Source organism: Panthera leo, chromosome A1 (assembly GCF_018350215.1).
Source record: "Panthera leo isolate Ple1 chromosome A1, P.leo_Ple1_pat1.1, whole genome shotgun sequence".
Classification (NCBI taxonomy): domain Eukaryota; kingdom Metazoa; phylum Chordata; class Mammalia; order Carnivora; family Felidae; genus Panthera; species Panthera leo.
The window spans coordinates 131729929-131754249 of NC_056679.1; the positions used below are offsets into that span (position 1 = coordinate 131729929).

The window sequence follows — 24321 nt, forward strand, 5'->3', positions numbered from 1 at the left end:
CTCTCTCTCAAAAATAAAAGGGGGGGGGGTGGATTTTATCCTGAAGCCATTGGAGGGGTTCAGTTAGGAGATAGTTGAAGTAATCCAGGTGAGAGATGCTTAAGATCTGACCTAGGGCCAGGGGGTTGGAGAAGAGGATGTGAACAACTGATGGGCTGCACAAGAGGGAAGGCAGAATCAAGGATGAAACCCAGGTTCAGACTTGAAAAACGAGGTGAATGATGTGTCTATTCACTAAGTCAGAGAGAACAGAGGAGGAACGGTAGAGATAGAGGATGATTGAAGTTTTGGAGATGGAGGAACTCCCAGAGCAATGCTCAGTGGTGGACACTAGGCATACAAGTATCATGCTGAGGTGAGACGTGAGCTGGGAGGCTGGGAATACATATTGAAGCATCATCAGCGTAATGGTAATTGAAGCGAGACCCCCCCCACAGAGTGTAGGTATAGAGAAGATCCTAGAATACCAAAATTTAAGTTTCAAGGGGGAAAGAACTGCAGTTTACAGAGGGGACTGAAAAGAAAACCAGAAGAACATTATGAAATCAGTCAAAGAAAGTTGTAAGCTAATCTTGAAGGAGGATTGGCATTTGCCTAAGAAAGGAGGACTAAGAAATGGTGTGTGTAAGGGCAGAGAGCCAAGAGAAGGTATGGCCATATTTAAGGAATTCTATGTATTTCTGTTTTGTACTATTCCCTCCTTCATACACCCTTCATTCAAGACTAGATTGTTTCTTGGAACAAAATTCAAGTTGCCTTTGACCTCTATGACTTTGTTCACACTGTTTTCTCCATCCAGAAAGCCCATCTTCCCCTTCACCAAATTTGCAAGTTCTCCTCATCTCTTGTGGCCCAGAAAGAACACCAAGACCTCCATGATTTCCCACAATTGTCTTCTTCCTTCTCCTCCACTTGGGAGTAAGTCCACCCTTAAGAGTTCTCAAAGCATTGTATTCATATCTCTCTTATGGTATTCCTAATAAAGCTTCATAGTTACTCAAGCGAACATCCTTGAGACCAAGAACCACCTTTCTGTTAGGACCCTCAACACCCAACATGGAGCCTGTACTTAGCAGGCCTTTGATTAATGCAGGGATTCTCATAGTGTGGCCTCAGGACCAACAACATCAACATGTCTGGGAACTTCTAAGCAATCCAAATTCTCTGGCCTCACCCCACACCTACTGACTCAGAAATGCTAGAGGTGAGGCTGTACTTGAACACGCTCTCAGATGTTGCTAATGCAGCTAAGGTTTGAGAACCCCTGAGTTTGCTGAAGGTCTCCTTTTCTTCTAGAGGAGAAATTTGCAACTACAGTTACATTATGAGCACTTCTCTGGATTCTGAGAACATAGCTTTAAACTTTAAACTGAGCCTGGGTGGCTCAGTCGATTAAGCAACAGAATTCGGCTCAGGTCATGATCTCACGGTTCATGGGTTCAAGGCCCGCCTTGGGCTCTGTGCTGACAGCTCAGAGCCTGGATCCTGCTTCGGATTCTGTGGCTTCCTCTCTCTCTGTCTCTCTGCCCCTCCCCTTCTCTCTCTCTCTCTCTCTCTCTCAAAAATAAATGAACGTTAAAAAAAGGGTTAAACTCAAATGCTCAGCTGATTATTTGCAATCTTATTTTTATGTCATTCTGTTTATTAACATATCATCTGTATAAGCAATCTTTTATTAGCAAAAGAAATCTGAGCAATAGAGAAGTGGTATCATAGTGCCTTACGTGGCGGCAGTGTCCCTGGCTTTAGTAGTATCCAGGAATTAAGCTTTGAATGACCAAGATTTTAACTTGCTGATGACTGAATTACCTGTTCTCCTTCTCTTTCACTTTCTCCTCTGCTTTCCTCCCTCCCTTTTCCTTTCTCCACTTTTCATTTTCACATCTAAAACTGTCCTTGGTTACAGTTCTCTCAGAGCATATGCACTTTGGAGAAAAGATGCTACAAAAGTCTGAAATGTTCACAATAAAAATCAAAGGTTTCCCAGCAAGGTCAGGTGAATTCGCCCAGAAAGTGAAGCACAAGTGGGGAAACATTCCATTTCCTTCACATTCTTTTGGCAGCCCATAATTTCAGAGACAGGATTTCAATCAATGTGGAAAGACATCTTTCCTTGGAGCTGAATCCACTCCAAACCATTCCAAGCAGACTTGCTGCTGCTGAATTTCAGCATTTACTGCCGGTGTCAGCTTCCCAGGGTGTAGGAAGCTGCTCTGAATTTCTGCCAAGATTGTTTGAGCTTTTGTGTCACCTCAGCCCTAGGTGATGATCAGATAAGCTCTGGGCTAGGCAAAGGTGTCACAAATGCTCAAAAAGATGCCCCAAACGAGCGGTCATCCTTAATAGGCAGCCTGTCCTTTGCTTAACATCTGAGCACTTTCTCATCAATTCTAACACTTCTATTCACCTATGAGTGCTCTGTATGTGCACATGTATATATAGCACTCACAAGTGAATGTATGTGTGCATATCTATCTATGCATAGATAGACAGAGACAAAAAGAGGGCTGAGTGAGGAGAATTTCAATAGCATAAAAGGTTTTTTTGATTTGCTGTAACGAATGCACAAAAGTCAGTCTTGATATAAATCTCATAATACCTGTGCACAATACCTGTATGCTTTAATACATAGAAAAGAGAATGTGGGAGGTGCCTGCGTGGCTCAGTCGGTTGAGCGTCCGACTTCGGCTCAGGTCATGATCTCATGGTTCGTGTGTTCAGGCCCCGGGTCAGGCTGTGTGCTGACAGCTCGGAGCCTGGAGCCTGCTTTGGATTCTGTCTCCCTCTCTCCCTGCCCCTCCCCACTCATGCTCTGTCTCTCTCTGTCCTCAAAAATGAGTAAACGTTAAAAAATATTTTTTTTTAAAAAAGAGAGAGAACATGGGAGCAAACATGACACCACAGGATACACATGTACAGTTTTTTCGTAAATACAACATGTAGCAGGCATTTCCTCATGCAGTGGGAACAATACACATCTATCTGCACTGCATTTTATAATATATAAATAAATACCCATTAGGTCACTATGCCAATGTCTTAAATGTTTGGAGAAACGGAAGGATATATGGGCATTCAGGAAATAGATCTTCCAGGTCTTAAATAGAAATAAGATTTTTTTCTTCCCTATAAATGTCTTCATAGTTTTGGTGATTCTGTTCAAGGAAATATTAAATTCCTGGTGAACTTGCATTTCAGAAAGCATAATCAGTATTCAGAGAGATACCAACAGATAAAATTCTTTATTCTTCACAGTCTGCTGTACCTTTGCCTTACCCGAATAGGTTGTTTATCGATCATTTGGTGGTTAAAGAAGTAAGAGTCCTAAAACTGATGGGAAAGTGAGTTATTATTTCTTTTTTTCTAAATAGACCATGATTCATCTCTGAGAGATTCTCCTGAGAAATCAGGCTCGCATATAGTATTTGACATTGCTTTCAGTGTCTTAACTATTTGGGGCAAGTTTAACTATCAAAGAGAGATGTCCTATTTTTAGTCTCAAAATGTTGACATCCAGAATATAGAAAATTGCTTTTCACGATGGAAAGGACAAAGAGAGTACTGTTTTTCTCCACATTCACAAAATATGAATCTTAAGAGAGAGTATTAACCTGTGGAGACTGGGAGAGTACACTGTTTGATGAATTTGATGTGCTCAGCTAGGGTACCTGTTTTCTTCCCTGGCTGTGACTTGCCATTCTGGTTCTATCTAAATGTATAGCATGGTGCACCATTCCAAGGAACACTGTCAACTTGGTGAGTGATGCTAATTTACAAATAAGTGTGACACATGACAGCCTTTGGGGAGGGGGAGGATAAGCCCAGGCACTTGGATGACACGATTTATGTGAGAGGACTGGAAAGCCGACACTTGTTTTTGTTCTGGACAGTTTACTGAGCATCTAGGCTCAGCAATCAGGAAAAGCAACCCTCGTCTACAAACCAGTTTTATTGACGTGGGGCACATTTTTCCCTTACCCATCTCTTCATCTAACTCCTGACTCTGGGCTCCTTCCCAAGGTCCTATATCCCAAGGTAGGATGGAGAAAGGAGAGAGCCCCTTAGCTCTGCTCTGGGAGGGTGGTGCAACTAGTCCTGGAAAAGCTTAGGTACATAAGAGTACCAGAGCCAACCAACCATCTTGTGGCCCCTAGCTCCATTCTGATTATGTCCTAGTGCTTCCCACATTGGCAATTTCCAGGTCATCTCCTCATGGTCCTTCTCCAGCCTCTGGGACCAGACTGCCAGTTCCGCTCCAACAGGCTATTTCTACCCACCCTCTCTTTTGGACTGGACTCTTTCTTTAAAACCCAGCTCACTAAACTGAATTTGGTTTACTGGTTTATTTCTTCATCTGCTTGTCATCATGCTAAAAATTTCAACCCAAAACTTACAAATTCAGCAGCTGGCAATCTTCTCAGAATGCCATTGTATACAGAAACCTATAGAAATCGCTAGCCAAAGACTCAACACAGAATAGTTGAGACTTCTTCCTGAGGCAATAAAGTAGGTGAGTAGAGGCAACACAGTGGTCCTACGTAAAGGAAAAGAGTAAATAAGAGCTGTATTTACTGAGTGCTTCCTCTGTGCTAGGCACTGAGGACCTCACCCAAGCTTAATGTCTTTCATAGATTGTTTCATTTAATCTTCACCTAAGGTAAGTGTTATTAAACCCTATTTTGACTAGGGGAAAACTGAAGCTTAGCAAGCTTCAAGTTACATGTTCACATAGAGCTAGTAAATAGTGGAGGCAGGTTTAGAAAAGAGGTCAACCTTACTCCAAAGCACGGGCTCTTTCTAAAAAGCTATGCATCTCCCAACTGAAAGAATGTCTTGAGCAGTTTACATTTAATTCTAAGGAGTGGTTTGCAACTGTAGGCTCTGAGCTCCCCACCACCACCAAAAAAAGAACATTTGGCCCTATCACGGGACATTTTTGGTTTTCACGGCTGGTGGAGCAGTGTTATTGGCATCCGGTGAGTAGGGAGAGGCCAGGGATGCAGCTAAGCATCCTACAGTGCTCACGACAGCCCCAACAACAAAGAATTATCTTGCCTAAAATGTCAACAGTGCTGAACAAGAAACCTTGATTCAAAAGATGGTGGATTTTTAAAGCCAATTCATAAAAACCCCAGTTATTGTTTGTAATTCACTCATCTGTACATTCTGTCCCATCACAGATGACAGCAGCCTTCTAAATCTAACTCCCTACCCCCTGGTTAGAAGACGGAAGAGAAGGTTCTTTGGGCTGTGTTGTCTTGTCTCAAGCTAGGCAACTCCTCCTGGAAACCCACCAATGCGAAGACCTGAAAATATCACAGAACCTGAGGACCTCCAGACAGCTGAACCACAATTATTGGTTTTTGACTATGTTTTCTATGCTTCCTTATTACTTTTATTCGCCTCCCTCTACCCTTTTAAATGATTTTACATGTGAAAGCAGCTGCTGTCAAGGGGGGGTGAAAAAAAGATTCAAAAAGCAGGCTGTTTTTAAAAGGATTTTTAAAGCTGACATTGTGCATGTCTGCTCCAAACCATACCATGACAGATGCGAGAATTATGGTTTTTAAATTATTTAAAGGTTTTTTTTAAATGTATCATACAGAGAAAAATTATTTCATGTATAATAGTATATCTTTAGCTCTTGCTGATCTCATGTTAACAATTTATCATATATGAAAGTCTTTAAACATAGAAATCTCTCTAAAACTGCAAAACTGTGTTCAAAAATCCAATCTATCAATATTATTAGAGATAATATTATAATCAAACATATACCACCTCACCTATTGCTTTGTGCTCATTCACATCTAGTCTTCCATTCTGTCGGAATCCAAGAGCTTCTACATAAAAACATCTTAATTTATAATGCAACAAAAACCATATATGGAAAGTATTTAAATTTTGTAAATACACAATTATCCTAACACCTTCGTACAATGCATATGGGCAACTAATTTCCTTTTGATCCAATGGTGTCTTTTTCAGCTTCTTGGAGAATGAAGTAATCCAGTTAGAAAATGGTGTAGTAACATATACAATTACCCTCAAATGTAAAATTGAGTATTATCACATTTTGTTCTAATTGAAATCTGAAGCATGATGTCTGCACAGCAGCATAGTGTTAAATCTTATAGGGCATGCCGGAATTAGCTCAGATCGTAAAAATATTTAACATTTTCTGTTAATAAAATCTTTTTAGTTAAGCTAAGCTTGTCTCATATTAGATGACTATGCAGATATGACTTTTCCGATGTGTACTTGGTGTCTTGTCTTATGCTTAGAATCTTGAAAGCAGGACACATTAAGCAATACTATATTTTAGAAAGGAGGAAGCCACACGCTTCGATTTTCTGCTCACAGTTTTGTTATGATCTTCCTCACTAAACCTGTAACATGGTACAAATTTTGTTATATTGTCCCCTGTTCTTCCTTGGCCCGTTTCCCAAACAGTATTTCCCATGGGTTGAGAGATCAGACCTTTGGACTTTTTTTTCTTGCTTTCCAAAATCTAAATGACCCTAAAGAAGGACAAGAAGCAACCAGTGTCCAGTACAATAAAAGGATGGGCTAGATGCCTATAATTAGTTTATTCAAGATGCATTTTTAATCCCAACCCTATACTTTCTCAGTACTTAAGTGCACAGGCATTTATAGGTCCACCAATATTTTGACCTAACAACTAAATTTATTAAAGCTGTTAGCTTTACTGAAGATGAAGATAGGTATATATGAAATAGTGGAATAATTATCGTATTAGGTTGAACCATATGAAATTGCTGGCATTGGACTGTTTTGACCTATAAAAATAGCATTTTCATATGGTTCAACCAAATATCTGATGTTGTGAAAATTATACTTGGAATTGTCTTCTAGCATTTGTGATTGAAAGCGAACAGATTAAAAGGTTGGAAGAGATCTCAAAAGGCTACACAGGTGTCTCTTTAGATCATACCAGCTCACTTGGGGCCTTAATCTTGGAATCCAGAGTTGTGTTCCAATGACCTGGTAATGAATGCACGGTTGTAAGTATGCCTGACTCCATATAAAGAGGTATCTCTGAAACTTATATGAGAAAACCACAACTTTCTAAATCAAATATTTGTAAAACAGTTATTGGAATATGCTACTTAAAGACCCTTAGAATGAATACCCCCTTGGAAAGCAGGGAACTACTCCCAGATTTATCTGGTCTGTAAAGCCTGATTTCATAAATCAGGTTTGACTAAAGCTTACTATGGTTTTTGAATATGGTTCATTTCCATCCCCCGTGGTTAATTCACTTAAGGTCCATTGTTTTAGAAATTATAATACAGCCCAACTGGGCATGCTCTCAGCTCCCGTCTCAGCCCTCGCCCACCTTTCCACTATATTGAACCCTTTGCTTCAATCTAGTTCCTACTAATTCATGCAAAGTTATCAACTGATAAACCTACCTTGGTGTTCAGCACGTTCCTCTAAATGCTTGACCTAAATCACTTCTGCTTGGTTAATTTGTGCTCACTCTCGCCTTAGTCTCGGTATGAAAGGAACACTTACCTTCCATGCCATTGTCCTTTGTACAACTGAAGACTGTTAATAAATTCAGGTCTCACCTCCAGGTCTGGGAGGGCTATAGTAGCTATTCATGGAGAAGGGAATTTGTCTAATTCCCTAGGTAGGCTTCCCATATCTAAGGTAAATAAATTCAGCCACCTTATCTTTTATTCATAGTGCCTGTTTCCCAGACTTTGATTGGTTTTATAGTTCCTGTGGACACACTCCAAGATTTATAGATCTTTCACTAGCAGGTCCTAAAATTAAATGTAGTGCTCCAAGTCGTGATGACCTACCCTGGCTCACAGTGGCAATAGACAGCTCACCATCTCCCATTAGATATGCCAATGCGCCTCTTTAGGAGCTGACCCCACTCTCCTCTCACCTACCAAAGGACTTTCTCAGGTGTAGTCCATGAGATAGAGGTCTACTGTCTCGGCTTCTGCTAGTAATTCGCTTTCAGATTAGCAATAACACTGAGCTGATCTCTAGGGGTAAGGAGAGAACCCTGAACCCATTCTGTTGCATGGGTACTCACATGCTGAAAACAGAAAAGGATGTCAACTTTTTCTGGCACACCCTCACCCATTTTACCACCATAATTTCAATATCCTGTGTTGATTCATCGTTGTTGTTTTTTTTTGTTGTGTGTGTGTGCGCACGCGTGTGTGTGTGTGTGTGTGTTCAGATTACAGAGGCAATATATATTCTTTATGGGCAATCTGAAACCTACCACCGAGTATAAAGAAAATAAAAATCACCTGAATCCCGCCATAATCATATTGTTTAAAACCACATTTCTAGGCTTTAAATCGTCAGTGGCTAGGTTCAAAGACACTTGTGGATAAGATAGGTGAACAAACGCCCACACGGCCAAGGTATCACTTTAAAATATCTGTCCGCTGATGTTTTGCATGCTTCTAGAAACAGATTGCAAACTTCTGGTTGTGCCACTGTTGAAGGGTACAAAGAAGACTTTAGAAGTAGCACAGCCTGGATGCCTCCTCTAATGAAAGCTTTTAGGGAAATTCTAAAATCCTGCCGGATCATTTTGTTCCTGGGTGCTCTTCTAACAGTTGGATGCTTACTGTATGGCAATACTGCCACCTACTGAATTCTGAGCTTTAGGGTAAGAGGGGAAAACAAATGTGCAGAATATAAAAGCATCTCATTCATTTTAGACAGCAAACAATGGACCAGGTTAACAATATTCCATATGGAATTCAGATTCTGGAAGTTTCAGAGCTGAAAGGATTAAGGATATCATCCAGACTAACTTCCCACGCCACCTACATGTACCTAAAAATTGCCTATCATTTCTTTGTGTTCTCGAACGTCACCAAATGCAAAATGCTCAGGTTTCAGGTAACGGTAGATAGGATGAGAAAAAGCAGTGATGCTATTGGCCCATAATAAATCATTATAATAAAATATAAAGATCAGAAATAAACCCAAGAACATAAAATAATTGAGTGCATTATAAAGAGATGACCTTTCAAATCTGTGAGAAAAGGTGGGATTACTAAATAATTTGGGATGACTGGTTGGCCATTTTTTGGGGAAAATCCTAGATCTATACCTCATAACTTCCATCAAAATAAATTCTAGGTGAAGTAAAGATTTACATGTTAAAGCACATAAACATATACAAGGAGTATGGCAATATTGATAAATATTTCTGTAATTTTACTATGGAGAAAAGCCTTTCTAAGCATGATACCAAAGGAAGAAACCAAAAAGAAAAAGATAGATGGATTTGACCAATTAAAAATGCAGAACTCCTATACAGTAAAAAATAAACCAAATTAAGAGAAAAGAAAATTTGAAATATATGCAACAAAGAGTATAGATCTCTAATGTATATCAAGAGCTTAAACCCCATTACTGATGGGAGGTTTCTGTGATCTACAACCTTCCCAACAGAATGTTCCTATTTCATTCTTTCCTCACTGCACTTTTTAAATTATTGCTTGTTTGTCTGTTTATTTCCACTAAACTGGAAGTTCAAGAAAGCAGCCACTGTGTCTGTTTTGCTTCCTCTTATATCCTCAATACTTAACACAGTGCTAGACACAAAGCAACTACTGAAAACATATTTATTGTGTGAGTGAATAATGAATGCATGAATAGATAACATTTTATGATCAAAAAGAATCAAACTTTGCAGTAGAAAATTGAGCCAAGGACACAAACTGGCAATGTACCATAAACTAAAGTAATGAACTAATAATAAATATGAACATATTTAAATACACTAGTAATCAAAAATGCAAATATTACAATACACTCCTTTTTTTATGTATCAGAAAGACAAAAGATATAAAGAATTATAGTTCCTAGGGTCAGTAAGGAAGTATGGAAGCGGACATTCTCTTACAGAGTAAACAAGAGTGTAAACTGACCCGATCTTTCTGGAAAATATTTTGGCAACATATTTTTTTGTGTATGTCAAATACTTCCACTTTAGGGAGTTCTCCTTTTAAAAAGGTTAAGAAAAAATGAACTCAAGATACATTCATTCATTATTCAAAAAATACATGCAACAAAGGATGCTTATAGGAGCATGGAAAAAATTGGAGGAATGAAAAAAATATAAATAAGCCCACAATATAGGGTTGGTTAAATATGGTATATCCTTTCAAGGAAATACTACTGTGCACCAATTAAGAATAAGCACTAGATGTATATTTACTGAAATAAACAGCTATATTGTTAAATGAAAAGAGAAAGTTATAGAAGAATACAGTGTGTTCCCATTTTAAGAGTATACATACACATGTGTGCATTACAGTGTCTGAAAGGATATTTGCTAAAAGGTTAACAGCATCTATCTCTGGGAGGTGAGATTTGGAGCAATTATATTTTCTTTTTGCGTATCGGTAATTTCTGATTTTTCCACAATGAGCATGTAGTATCTGTATAATTTTTTCAGGGAATAAACAACAATGTTCACAATATATATTAAATGAAAACCACATGTTATAAAACAGTATGTATAGTATGACACAATATTTGTAAAAAAGAAAATTATATATAAAAATATCTATGTATGTATATATATGCATAAGAAGCTAGAAAGACATACACTAAAATGTTAATAGTAGTTATTTATGGGTAGTGGGATTATGGGTGATTATTTTTTCTTTTTGCTTTTCTGTGTTTTCTAATTTTTCTACAATGAATATGTATTCCTTGTGTAATAAAAACTAATAATAAAAGTTTTAAAAAAAATGAAAAGTGAGAATTTGTGACTCATCACTTCCTCTCACCCTCCCTGCCACCCCCTGGACTTATTCCCTGTCATCAAAGTGTGGGCAGTGGGGTTATGGAAAGGAAACACCAGGACACCATAACTTTGGAAGATAAAATAGAGAGCCAGACAAAGGTGGATGGGAAGGAAAGAGAGAGGGTGGAAGGGAGGGAGGGATGGAGGAAGGAAGGAAAGAAAGAATTAAGTGAAAGTGAAGTCAATAGAGGAAGGATTAAAGCAGGCTTTGGAAATATTTTCCCTGACAATAGCAGTAAGTCTCTTTAACTCTGTTTTCCTGATAACTATGACCAAAAAAAAAAAAAAAAAAAAAAAAAAATCAGTTGAATAGGTTTATTTTCTTAAATTTTTTTAATGTTTATTTATTTTTGAGAAAGAGAGAGACAGAGACAGAGTGTGAGTGGGGTTGGAGCAGAGAGAGCAGGAGACACAGAACCCAAAGCAGGCTCCAGGCTTCAAGCTGTCAGCACAGAGCCCGATGCGGAGCTCGAACCCATGAGCTGTGAGATCATGACCTGAGCCAAAATCAGACATTTAACTGGCTGAGCCACCCAGGCACCCCATATAGGTTTATTTTCCAATAAAAGGAATCATATACGTGTCTGGAGAGACATCTAGGAATTCAGTTCTTCCAGGAGTGTATCCCAAGAAGTTTTTCAAGAGGCAAACTTTTGAGGTCCAGCTGGTTATCAAGGGCTGTGCAAGTACAGCCTGAACTACACAGGCTATCGTCTGACTCTCCGATGGGCGCAAGCAATGCGCAACAGTGGCTAGCAGTTCCGATATCCATTCTCTCCTTTTTCCCTTTAGAAACAGAGACCCCAAATTTCAGCAAGACACTGGCCACCTAAATTTAAGACCCCGTTTACTATGGTTTGGGATGTGGCTATGTAACTGGGTGTTTAAAAAAAAAAAAAAAAATCAAGTGCATACTGCCCTTAGCAACCAACATTCACAGCAGCTGAGAGATGGATGCTGTGGCTCAGTAACGCACACCTCGGCAGGTACCACAGCGCCTCCTACAGTTCATGCCTGGCACTGCCCAGATCCCCTTGCTTCTCACATGGACCTACTCCACCCAGCTATAGCTTCTTCTGGATTCTGTTATTACCGTTGACTATACAAAAGAGGGACAGTGGGACAAACCACAGCTTTCACTTAATCCATGCTAAATTCCCCCATCTTAGGCACTTCTGAGCTTCCTGGTAAAATGACCCAGACCCTTACCCCCAAGTGATCTGAGACCCTGGTTACCCTGCCCTTAGTACACTTTAGTTGCTATACTTGCCCATTTACAGTTAAACCTGGGCATACCAGAGGTGACCCAGTGGTCATGTGAATGCCGAACATACTCCTCTGTATGAACATACCCCTCATACTGCAGTAACTCTCCCTGCTCATGACGATCAGAGCCGATAACCTCTGTCAGTATGGTAACTCTTACTTGCCTGCTAGTTTTCTGCCTGTAGGACCCTAAGTTGATCACTTAGCAGTGGTAGCTTAAAGCTTAGTGGGATTCTTATTTTCTTCACTCTATGACCTAGGACCTCTAGAGACAGAGATTCTAGACCCCCAAAGAGAGAGCACAAAGTCCTCAGTGGATTCCTGAAGCCACTCCTACTCTCACCCCTTTATTTTTGGACTCATGAATTTAGAACCATCTAATGACCATTGGTTGGTGTAAGGAGTATAATGCATCCCATAGGTTGCATCACCCCAATAATACAAGGCATCCTCTCTTTAAAGAGGCCAAACCACCACTCCAGTGCGATGGCAGCTTCTGCTTGGTGGATCCCACAGTCGTGTTTTCACTGATGCACCTGCTTTGCTAAGAAGTGAGGCCCTTGGTCTTAGGCAATGTTATGTAAGATCCTGCATTGGTAGGTCAGACACTTTGTCAGTCAGTGGATATTGTTGCTGGCTGAAGCCCTGCAGACAACATTGGCAAACTACTATCCAGAAAGCAGGTAAATCCCAGTCAGGGTGGATGTAGTCTCAATTTGTCTCCAGCTGGCAGTCTGTTCTCCAGAAGGAATGGTATTAGATCGAGGGCACAGTGTCAATCTCTGTTACCAAGAGGCTGGACATTGAAAGGAAGCTGTAAATAAATTTTGCTGAAAAAAGCTTGTATTCGTTTCTTATTGCTGCCCCTATAACAAACTGCCACAAACTTCGTGGCTTAAAATAACCCACATTTATCATTCACATTTCTGGAGGTCAAAAATCAGTTTTACCGCCTTAAAGTCATGAGGTCAACAAATCTGTGTTCCTTCTGGAGCCTGTAGGGGAGGATCTATCTCCTTTTCTTTCCCAGCTTCTGGAGGCTTCCTGCATTCCTTGGCTTGTGGCTCCTTTTTCTATCTTCCAATCAGCAAAAACGTAGCATAGCCTCAATTCTGTGTGTATGTGACTCCTTTTTTCATCTTCAGGTATCCTTCCTATTCTGACTCTTCTGCCTCATCTTAGAGGGAAACGTGCTGGTTTGTTGGGCTTGCCCACATAATCCAGGATAATTGTCCCATTTGAAGATCCTTAATGCAATCAGAGCTGCAAATTCCTTTTTGCCAAGTAACACATTTATAGGTTCCAGGGATTAGGAAGTGAACATCTCTGGGGGACTATTATTCTGTCTGCTGCAAGACCAGTGCTGTTGGACCCATTTACAGTTTCCATCTCTACCAAGAGCTGCTTTTTGAATGGTCTATCTTTCTCTGCTGCAGATAGCATGGCCTTGCTCTTGAACTCCAAGGGTCTGTGCTATGACTCTTTTATTGGAGTTTGCCAGAGTGTCCACAGCATCCTTTTATACCCAGATTCCTCTAGTACCGTGGCCTCTGCCAGACGATATGGCACAAATGACAGGGCTATTGATGGTAAAGCCTAAACATGCTGAAGACCCCCTTCTTGCTCTGGGACCAAATTAAAACTAGAGCTCTACCTTACATGTGAGATACGCTGCCTTCCAAACCTATGGAGGCTGCTCAAGCTTCAAGTTTCTAGCTTCATGGTTGGAAATGCAAGGGACATAAACTTGTTTTTGTTTTGGAGACGCCCCAGCACCTCTCAGATCCCTTGACTCCTAAAAGCTTCACTGATGTAGCAGACCCCTTAATCTCTGTAAGGTTTATCTCCCATTCTCTGGAGTTTGTGTGTCTTGCTTACCAAGGCATTCAGAGGACTCGCCATTTCACACTTGCTGTGTCCAGAGAACAACATGCCATCGACTTGGTGTGCAAATGTGAGGTTCTCTAAAGAGAATATTCCGATCAACAGGATCGGACTGTTGTGAGCCTTGGTGAGGTCATCTAGGGATACACAAGTCTGGTTCCCAAAGATCATCTGAGAACACAGACTGATGCTCAACCCTCGGTACCAAACCACGAATGAGGAAAACAAATATTATGCAGTGAGGACATAGGATGCTAAAAGGCATGTGAGATCCACTAGAGGTGGAGAGGACTGGTTCCAAAAGGTCATCTGAGAACATGGAGTTGGGTTATACTCACATACACAGCTGCTAAGTAATAATATTATACAATGAGTACACAGAGCTCCATTTTCTGTGTTCTCATTGTTAGATAAAAGCCCATAACAATTTGGCATAATTTCTAATAGTGTGTATGCATTTGCTGGTTGATAAAACTCAGCCAGGGCTTTTAGGGACTTCATCTCCACCTGCTCCCGGTAAAACCTCTGCTGGGAATACTTTAGGATAGTTCATTTGTTGCAGGGAAGATAAAAGTAGCAACTCTTTGGGGGGACCCAGAGCATCTCGAGATTCTTGATTCTCTTCAAAATTCTTATCTGGATCCTCTTCAGATTTCATATAACTTTTTCTATCTATAAAGTGCAGTCAATAGAGATCTTTGGAACTCGGTTAAAGTCTCATGATTATTCTTGAAGCCATATAATCTATTCTAGTAAAGATACCACATTCGGCACAACAGCTATTACTGGGGCTTCTTGGATAAGCTTGCAGCAGTGGTGTTTGAAAGGGCAGACCTACGCCGGCCGACTCCATCTTGTTCTGTGTCCTCCACCTTGAGTGACTATGTCCCCGACATGCCCCCTTTCCGGGAAAATCGCAGAAACCTCAGACCAGGGCTCCTCTCCTAGAGTAACCTTCTGCTCACCGGTTCAAACTTCCCCGATCAAAACACGCCCGGCTACCTGTGTAACAGGACTCCGACCTTTCCCCAGCCAATCGGCCGAGGCCACGACCCTTCCCCAGCCAATCGGCTGAGGCCGCAGCCATTACCTCACCAACTGGCCCTAGACCCCTATAAAACCTTTGTGCTTTTGAAACTCGCTCTCTCTCCTGTATCTCACTGCTGCGGCGGTGCAGGTAGGGGATTGAGCTCGAGCTAGCTCGAATAAAGTTTCTTTTGCTTTTGCATCGGACTCGGCTCCCTGGTGTTCTTTGGGGATCACAAATTCTGGGCATAACAGTGTTCATCTGCCATAACCCATCCAGTGTTTGAAGAAGCTGAAGTGATGATTAAAATGGGGGGTGTGATAAGAACCACCACTGCTGAATCTTTTCCATCACCTTGGATTTGTGATAATGTTTTTTTGTTTTTTGTTTTTTGTTTTTTTTGATTGTCTTGCTGAGGATGGAAAAAGTTTTCAGGAACTTGCACTTAGTGTTTCCTATTTACAATAGCTTTTCCTCTGTATCAAGAAATTGGGTGTAATGGTATTGGCCAACTATTAAGTATGTCCATAATATTATATGTTGGGAAATTAGAGAAAAGGTTGCCGGATGGGTCCATGGGCACAGCCGACCCACGGTGAGGCAGAGAGGGATCATGAATCTGTTTATGACCTTACCTCCATTGGTTTTTCCCCTGACAGATGTCAGATCCCTGGGAAGCAACGTCAGCTCAGGACCTATGTCTGAAGGCCTTGAAAGATCTAAATGTTTCCTCTTCCCATTGTTTGGTTACCTGGGTGATGGCTACAGGACCCTTTGGGGAAGGCCTGGAGGAATCACTACTGTACAAACCTGGCAAGTTTCACAGGATCTGTCTTAATATCGATGCAGCTTCTCCTTTGGTAGACAGGTTTGAGTTTAGCTGTCTCAGCTGTGGAAACTGAGCAAGAATGGTCACTTTCCTTTGGGGAAGGGATGTCAGTCTTCTGCTCATCTATCCTTGATCTCCTCAAATTATACATATATTAAATAATACCCTGCCCACTTGTCTTACCCCTAGGAATACCATGATCACCATTATCAGCCATCTCCAAAGATCCCTGCAGGTCAGCCTCTCCTGTGCCATTCAGATCTTGCTGCCCATGACAGCAATTATTCCCACCTTGCTTCTCATGGTTATGTGGTCTCACCTAGCCTTTTCCAATCCAGGATTCTATCATCCCCATTGCTACTAGAAGCCCTGTTCAATAACAGCATCTAACTATCAGCCAGGCCTACAAAAGATGGACACCACTGAGCTCCTTATTGATGCTGCTATTCCCCTAATTAGCACATTCCTTACTGCCTTGGAAAATATAGTGTCCCTGGGTCCGCCCAAAGAACAGAGTCGGCTGCTGAATTTTCCAGGCTCATAGGGGATCTATCTCAGCAAACTCCTTCCTCTATACTGTGCCGTGAGAGTTTTGCTATCTCAACTTTATTTAATGAGGCTCATCATTTTTTCAAGCTTCCAAGTACCTTAACAGCAGCACATTTAAGCCACCTTCCAGAGCCCTTACCAAAGTGTTAAATCCTATCTCATGAAAGAGGGTCTTTGTATTCATCCTTTGTATTCTGTCACGCCTGATCCAGCACCCTCTAGACCCACTCCTGGGCATGCTTTACTTGTTTCTCCTGGTACCTGTGAGTCAGCACCTTTGATGTGTAATCCATCATCTCCCTTCCTAAACCCAGCACTTGCCTACTGTACATCTCATCCTCATTATTGATTTTTCAGCCAGAAAGGAAATGAAGGCAGATCTTGAGGAAAACTAGCATTGTCTCCTAAAGCCCGTGTCTCATTTGAAGGGTCTGCATTGTCTTAAAGGAAGAAGAAGAAGAAGAAGAAGAAGAAGAAGAAGAAGAAGAAGAAGAAGAAAGAGGAAGAAGAGGAAGAGGAGGAAGAGGAGGAAGAGGAGGAGGGGGAGGAAGGTGAAGAAGAAGAACAAGGACTCTATCTTCCACAAGGTAGAGTGGGCCATGTCTTCAGGCCCAGAGGCCTCGGGACAATCTGGGGATTTAAGATGCTCACCTGAAAATAATCGGGAGTTCCCTTTCCAGATCTCCATCTCTATCAGGACCTTAACTCTGATATGGAGAATTCAGCCTGCTCTGAAATTCTGCCACTCTTACAATTAAGTCTAGGGTCTGGTTTTCAGGGATGTCTGTCCTCCAGCTACAGGAGATGACAGCCTCTTTAAATTCTTCCCAAAAGGCCCACTCACTCTCATACTTTGCTTAAAATTGCGAAGTATTTTGCAAAAATAGCCTGTCATTTTCTCTCATCAATAACCACTCAATTCCACAGCCCCCTAACTGCTAGTTCTCCCATGCAGAGATGTCAGATGTGAGCCAGTACATCCCCTCCTACCTACATCCCCTCCAAAATCACTAGAGGTGAATGTTGTAGCAATGGCACTGCTCAGTGCCAGGGCTCAGTGATCCACTTCTCGTCAGGGCTGGAGACCTCATTGCCCTCTGTCTGTTGAATACTACTACCCTTAAAGTCAACTACCTAAGACCACTTTAGTACCCAGTGTCTTAGGATATGTTTCACAGAAGCAGACTCTAAGATAAGGATTTGTGTGCATTTGTTTTTGTTTTCATTTGTTTGTTTGTTTTGAAGGAATGCTCTTTGACAAAAATCTGTGAGGAAAGAAGGAAGCAGGATAGGAAAGAGGAAAGAGCTGAGCAAGGATGTCTCAGGTAAAATCTAAGCTGTCAGGGGCAGGGGAGAAAGGGTCTGCAGCATGAACTGTATTGCCTAATATGTCAAACACATGGTATCTTTTCACTCAACAAAACAATCATATCTCTACCCTGGGCTTTCCTCAGAATATTTCACTCACTAACTGGCAACTAACATCCTTCCACCAACAGTGAGGTTTACACTGCCTAAAAGAATTCACTACGTTTTCTTCGAAGTTCTTTAAGCTGTCTCCTCACCAATACACAATGGGAGAAAATAATTCGAAAGTGATCAATTAATATCGATGTCAAAAAATACCATTATGGAGTTAGAATTTTACAGGGCTTGGGTCTCAGCTGTTACTTTTGACTCTGCCAAAGAAACTTCTGTATGAAGAAACTCTTCCACAAAACTTCACAAGGTTAAAGCCTCCATTATATTACTCAATTGAGGAAACTATAGCATGGAAGAGAGGGCCCTGCGTTTTATATGGGTTTTCATTCCAGCTCTTGCATGACTACAGAAGCATACTTACTCCTCATTCTATGTGATCCTGGGTTACTCAGTTACCCTATCTGTACAGGGGAATACTATGCCTAAGGAAAAGCCATGACAACCATCTATTGCTCTAGGTATCTAAGAGGAAAGAGACAAAAAACAAACTTCACCACATCGTGCAGGAAAACTTTGCCATGTTGAATTTGTTCCAATCCAATTCCATTTTTGAAAATCCCCTTGAGTCTCCTAAACTTTACCTTCTAAAACAGTACATTTTCTATCTCTGAAGGTTTCATATGGCCCCTTATTCATATCAGAACTCATCATTCATACGTAGAAACCCCAAGTGAGGGTAGAGTGGGGCCAGTATTCATGTGGCCCCGAATGTTCAGAACCCCAGCTGTGGCACCTGATCCAGGCCTGCTCCTTCCATGTCCTTCAGCAGCCCACTGTACTTAAAGCTTTTCTGCTTTCCCTCCCTCAAATAAGTGGCCACTTCTGTGTTTTATTACCTCACAGATTTGAAATGGATTTCTATATACCCATGAGTTTCTAGAACACTGGTACAATTACATACTTCAAATTCTGATCAAATAGAAATTTTACTTTCGCTACATATTGCTATGGTGAGTCTGGCACTGAGCTGAGAAGGTTATATGACTTATTATAGAGCAGGGAACCACCTTCAAATCCAAGTTAAAAGGCTTAGAAAATATCAAAGGTGAGCCAAAGAAAGAATGTATGCTTACTGAATATACAGTAGCTTTGCTTCATAGATATATGACAGTGTAGTTATGGAAGTGAACAGTTCTACGAAAAAGTGGCATAATGATAATAAAGGGCAACCAGGTGAGTTGTTCAAAACCTATCCTGCCAAAAGATTCTAATGCTACAACCTGTGGTGTGCTCCTTATACATTTACCCTAAAATGAAGCCAATGGTCAACAATTACCACCCACAGTCAACTTTAACTACTCATTCTAACCACAAACAGAGAAACAAGGTTCACTGGACATTGAGAATAGTCTATAACTTGAAAGAGAAGGACTGTCATCAAACAAACAAATCAAAAACACTGACAATGGAGAAAACACAGATAGTTCTTTTTTTAAATATAATTGTTAAGTTAGCTAACATACAGTATATACAGTGCACTCTTGGCTTTGGGAGTAGATTCCCGTGATTCATTGCTTACATACAACACCCAGTACTTGTCCCAAGAAGAGCCCTCCTCAATGCCCATCACCCATTTTCCCCTCTCCCCTGGACTCCCTATCAACCCTCAGTTTGTTCTCTGTATTTAAGAGTCTCTTATGGTTTGCCTCCCTCTCTGTTTGACACTACTTCTTCCCCTTCCCTTTCCCCATGGTCTTCTGTTAAGTTTCTCAAGTTCCACATATGAGTGGAAACATATGATATCTGTCTTTCTCTGACTGACTTATTTCACTTAGCATAATACCCTCCAGTTCCATCCGCATTGTTGCAAATGGCAAGATTGCATTCTTTCCCATTGCCAAGTAGCATTCCATTTTATATATAAACCACATCTTCTTTATCCATTCATCAGTCGATGGACATTTGGGCTCTTTCCATAATTTGGCTAGTATACTCCAATAAATTCTAAAAGATATTCCAGCTCTATCAAACAAACATAGAATATTTGGAAAAAAGGAACAATGACAAAAGAGCTAATAATCCCAATCAACTGCTGAAATAAAAATTCACAAGTGTTATTGAACACAACACTAGCAAATCAAATACAATCTATAAAAGAGATAATACAGCTAGACCAAGTGGAGATTGTCCTAGGAATATATGACTGGTTCAGTCAATCAATGTTATTTCCCATATCAAGAAACCAAAGAAGGAAAACCATGTGAAGATCTCAATAATTGAAGGGCAGGGGGCAGAAGCATGTGGTAAAATTCAACACTTACTCATGACATTTTTTTAACTCTCAGCAAACTGGGAATTAAACAAGACTTCCACAGAAGGGACATCTACAAAAACCCACAGCTAACATTATACTAAGTGGTGAAAGACTACATGCTCTCCTCCTAAGAAGAGAAACAGGTAAGGACGTATACTCTCACCATTCCTATTCAAAGTGTACTGAAGTAACAATACAAAACAGAAAATAACAAATGTCAGCTAGAATGTGACGAAACTGGAACCCTAATACATGGTGGGAATGTAAAATGGTGCAAGCTGCTTTAGAAAATAGTATGGCAGTTGTTTGAAAGGTTAAACACAGAGTTATCATATGACCCAACAATTTCACTCCCAGTTATATGCCCAAAAGAAATGAAAACACGCCTCCACACACACAAAAATCTGTATATAAACATTCATTGCAGCATTATTCCTAACAGCCAAAAAGTAGGACAAAACTGTCAATCATCTGCTTAAGGGATAAATACAATTTAGCATATCCACAATGAAATACTATGTGGCAATCAGAAGGAATGAAGTACTGACACATGTTACAACATAGATAAACCTTGAAAACATGCTAAGTGAAAGAACCCAGTCACAACAGACTATATATTGTATGGCTCCATTTATGTGAAAAGTCCCGAACAGGCTAATCTAGAGAGACAAAGAATAGCTTTCTGGTTGCCTCGGGTGAGGGGGTTGGAAGGGAAATGGGGAGTGACTGCTAATGGGTATGAGGTTTCTTTTGAGAGGTGTAGACATCTTTTCCCCAAGACAGGCATGGCTGGGCTCTGCTAACACATGGCTTCTATGACTCTTGTTTTCCTAAGCGTGAAAGGATGATTAACCTCACTTGTGACTGATGCCTCCTCCCTCATAAATGGTAATACCTTCAATTGAGTCATAATTGAATTTGGCAGACCTGGGAACAATTTTGCCTCTTTAAGGTGACAATGGATGTCTGTGCTATAATTTATTGATGAGCTAATACCATAGTTTAATTCTCAGGGGGCAATTTTACTTCTAAGTCCTTAAGAGACTTTTCCTTTTCACTTCCTTGTATCATTGACAAAGTGGCAATAGGCTAACATGCAGTCAGTCGTTCACTAAATTAGTTTTTTAAAATAGAATATTGAAAATAAATTGTTGTAAGCCACAAAAATGACCCCTAACGGAGGGAGCATGTGATAGCAAAGAGCGCGGGACTGTAAGTCAAAAGTTCTGGGTTTCAGGGGCACCTGGGCGGCTCAGTTGGTTAAGCGTCCAACTTCGGCTCAGGTCATGATCTCATAGTTCATGGGTTCAAGCCCCGAGACGGGCTCTGTGCTGACAGCTCAGAGCCTTGAGCCTGCTTCTGATTCTGTCTCCCTCTCTCTCTCTCTGCCCTTTCTCTCTCTCTCTCTCTCTCTCTCTCTCTCTCTCTATATATATATATATATATATATATATATAGTAAAACATTAAAAAGAATTAAAAAAAAGAGTTGGGGGTTTCAAGCTCAGTTCCACCTGCTGCACAGCTCTGACAAGTCACTGACCTCTGTCCATCACCCATCAGCCCTGTAGAGACAATAACATCTGTCCTGCTGATCTCTAGTACTATTATAAAATGTCTGTAACGTGTAAATTTCTATGCAACTTTAGCAGACCACTTATAGGAGAACTTGATCAAGCAGCTTGGGAAAGTGTTACCATTCTACAGGACATTTTGATAACTTCACCGCATACTCTGTCCACAGCTCCCCTAACTGAGCACTGCCTGTTTCCACCATGCAAGAGGCAGACAAGCCCTGAGAAGAATAACACGCTGTCAACCATAAGCAAGCATTTAAATAGTTGGATGCAACCTGCCTACTGGGGTGGGGGAGGGGAGCTGTTTTGTAACTCGAAGCATGAGTGTTGGATATTCTCTTTTTATCCCTCCAAATCTATCTCCATTTTTCACTCCCCACTCTGTGCCCCAGGAGGATGACCCATGGAATTCCATCAATGGGCTCCCTTGGCCTTTGGCTTCCAAATGTGTGTTGTCAAAGGGGAGCCCTGGCAGGAGTGGGGAAGAAGGGAAAAAGAATAAAATCAGAATATGGATCACCTTGACTCTGTCCCTTCATAATCCCAATGGCCTGGCTGAGTGCCTTGACTGAATGTCTCCAATCCTGACAGAGGGACTTTCCCATACAGGTCTCTCTCCAGGTTCTGCTCCACAGGGGTTGTAATAGTATCCCAACTGTTACTAGCCCTGGGGTCCCACACTATCTCTTGTGGTTTTTCTATACCCTGTTCACACTTGACAAATCCTTTTATTAAACTCTCCTCCAACCAGCCATCTGTTTCCCACTACTATATAGTCTCCTTGTGCCTTATATCCTACAGTTGATACAGGCACACTGAGCCTCTCATACTAAAGGCAGCATAAAACATTCACTCCTCCCAACAAATATTCACTAAGAGACAACTTTGCCAGGCTTAAGGTGAACAACATGAATCAATCCTCTCCCTTTATCCTCAGATGGTTGATTAGGGAAGGCTTCCTTGAAGAGATGACACTGAGACAGAATTCAGGACAACATAAAAAAACAGATGTGCAAAGAGTCTGTAGGAAGAAATTTCCAGGCAGAGAGACAAATAGGAGAAATGATTCTCAGGCAGAAACAAGAATGACCTTTTGAGGGATAGATATAAATCCATGTGGAGATAAGCCCATGGATATAAATCCATAAAGACTCTTTCTTTGGCTGCTGTGCAAGAGCAGACTGTACATACAGCAAGAGTGGCAGAGACACAAGTTACAAGAGTATTAAAATAGCTGAGCTAAGGGATAGTGGTGGCATGCATCAGGTTGGTGACACTGAGAGCTGGGGAGAAGTGGTAATACTCAGAAAACATCTAAATTCGTTTATGAATTGGATATGGAGTATGGGAAAAAGGAATAGAGGATGCTGTGGAAAATGTTTTCGGTAACTCTGTTGTCATTTACTGAGGTGTAGAAGATGGGCTTTTTGCACGTTTTTGCAGGTGGGGATGGCTGTGGAGAAATAAGAATCTGTGAGTCTACTCGATGCCCAAACTGAAACGTTGAGGAAGCAATTGAGTATGAACCTGGCTGTTAGGAAAGTCATGAGAGTTCAAGAGCCATATGTGTGAGCCACCCTCACATTGACTGGATAAGATTACCCTGAAGAACAGTGTGGCTGGAGAAGGTTAGGGACAGAGCCAAGAGCATTGGCTGAGGTTTAAGTCTTGGGAAAATGAGGCAGAGCTAGCAAAGAAGAAAAGCCACCAGTAAAAAAAAAAAAAAAAAAAAAGAAGAAGACTACAGTGATGGGTATTCAAGGACTCATGTAAGACTGAGAGCTAAATCACCTAGGAAAAAGGGTGTTCAAGAAAAATCAATTGAGGGAGAACCTGGGTGGCTCAGTCAGTTAGGCATCCAACTCTTGATTTTGGCTCAGGTCATGATCTCGTAGTGGAGTCAGGCTCTGCGAGCTTGGGATTCTCTCTCTCTCTCTCTCTCTGACCTTCCCCCACTCATATTCGCTAAATAAATAAGCTTTAAAAAGAAAAAGAAAAATCAGTTATGCTAAATGTTGCTGAAAAGTGGAATAAGACAAACCTGAAGAGTAAATCATTGAGCTTGCTGACATGGAAGATGTTGACTTCAACCGTAAGTTATAGAAACAAAAGTACATTAATGAGAAAACTGAAGGTTATAGAATGGAGACAGCCAGTGTCAACAAACTATTTGAAGAAATTTTGCTGAAGGGCAGAAGCCAGAGGAAAAGGTGGAGTCAAAGAGGGGCTGTTAATAAGACAGAAGATAATAGAGCATGTTTGGATGCTGATGGGACTCATCTAACACAGAAAGAAAAATTGATCATGTAGGAAAGAGGGGAGATGGAGGAAGGAAAAAGGCCTTTAGGAGATGAAAGATCCACTCTGTAAGCACAGGACCACTCATAGGACTTTCGACATTCTAAATTCTTGGTTCTAAATTCCAGTGCATGTTAGAATCCCTCGAGAATTAAGGAAAAAAAGATGTCCCACAGCAGATCAAATAATCCAGAATCTCAGCATTGGGATTTAAAAATTCTACATATAACCCCTGTTGGTAACCACTGAAGCACCGAAACAGCAAAGACAGATTGAGTACAAACGCAGCTAATTTAATCAACTTTGGTGGTTGAAAGATGAGGCAATTCTTTGA

The 24321-nt window shown here is 40.9% G+C and overlaps 1 protein-coding gene across 1 annotated transcript in view; it reads left to right on the forward strand.

The window, feature by feature from the left end:
* Positions 1-5560, forward strand: part of LOC122200665 (regulator of G protein signaling 7 binding protein) — a 102714-nt gene extending 97154 nt beyond the window's left edge. The window contains exon 6 of the mRNA XM_042906386.1: positions 5181-5560. Coding sequence (XP_042762320.1) covers positions 5181-5272 — 92 coding nt within the window. The 3' untranslated portion in view covers positions 5273-5560. The remainder of the gene's footprint in view (positions 1-5180) is intronic.
* The last annotated feature ends 18761 nt before the right edge of the window (positions 5561-24321 follow it).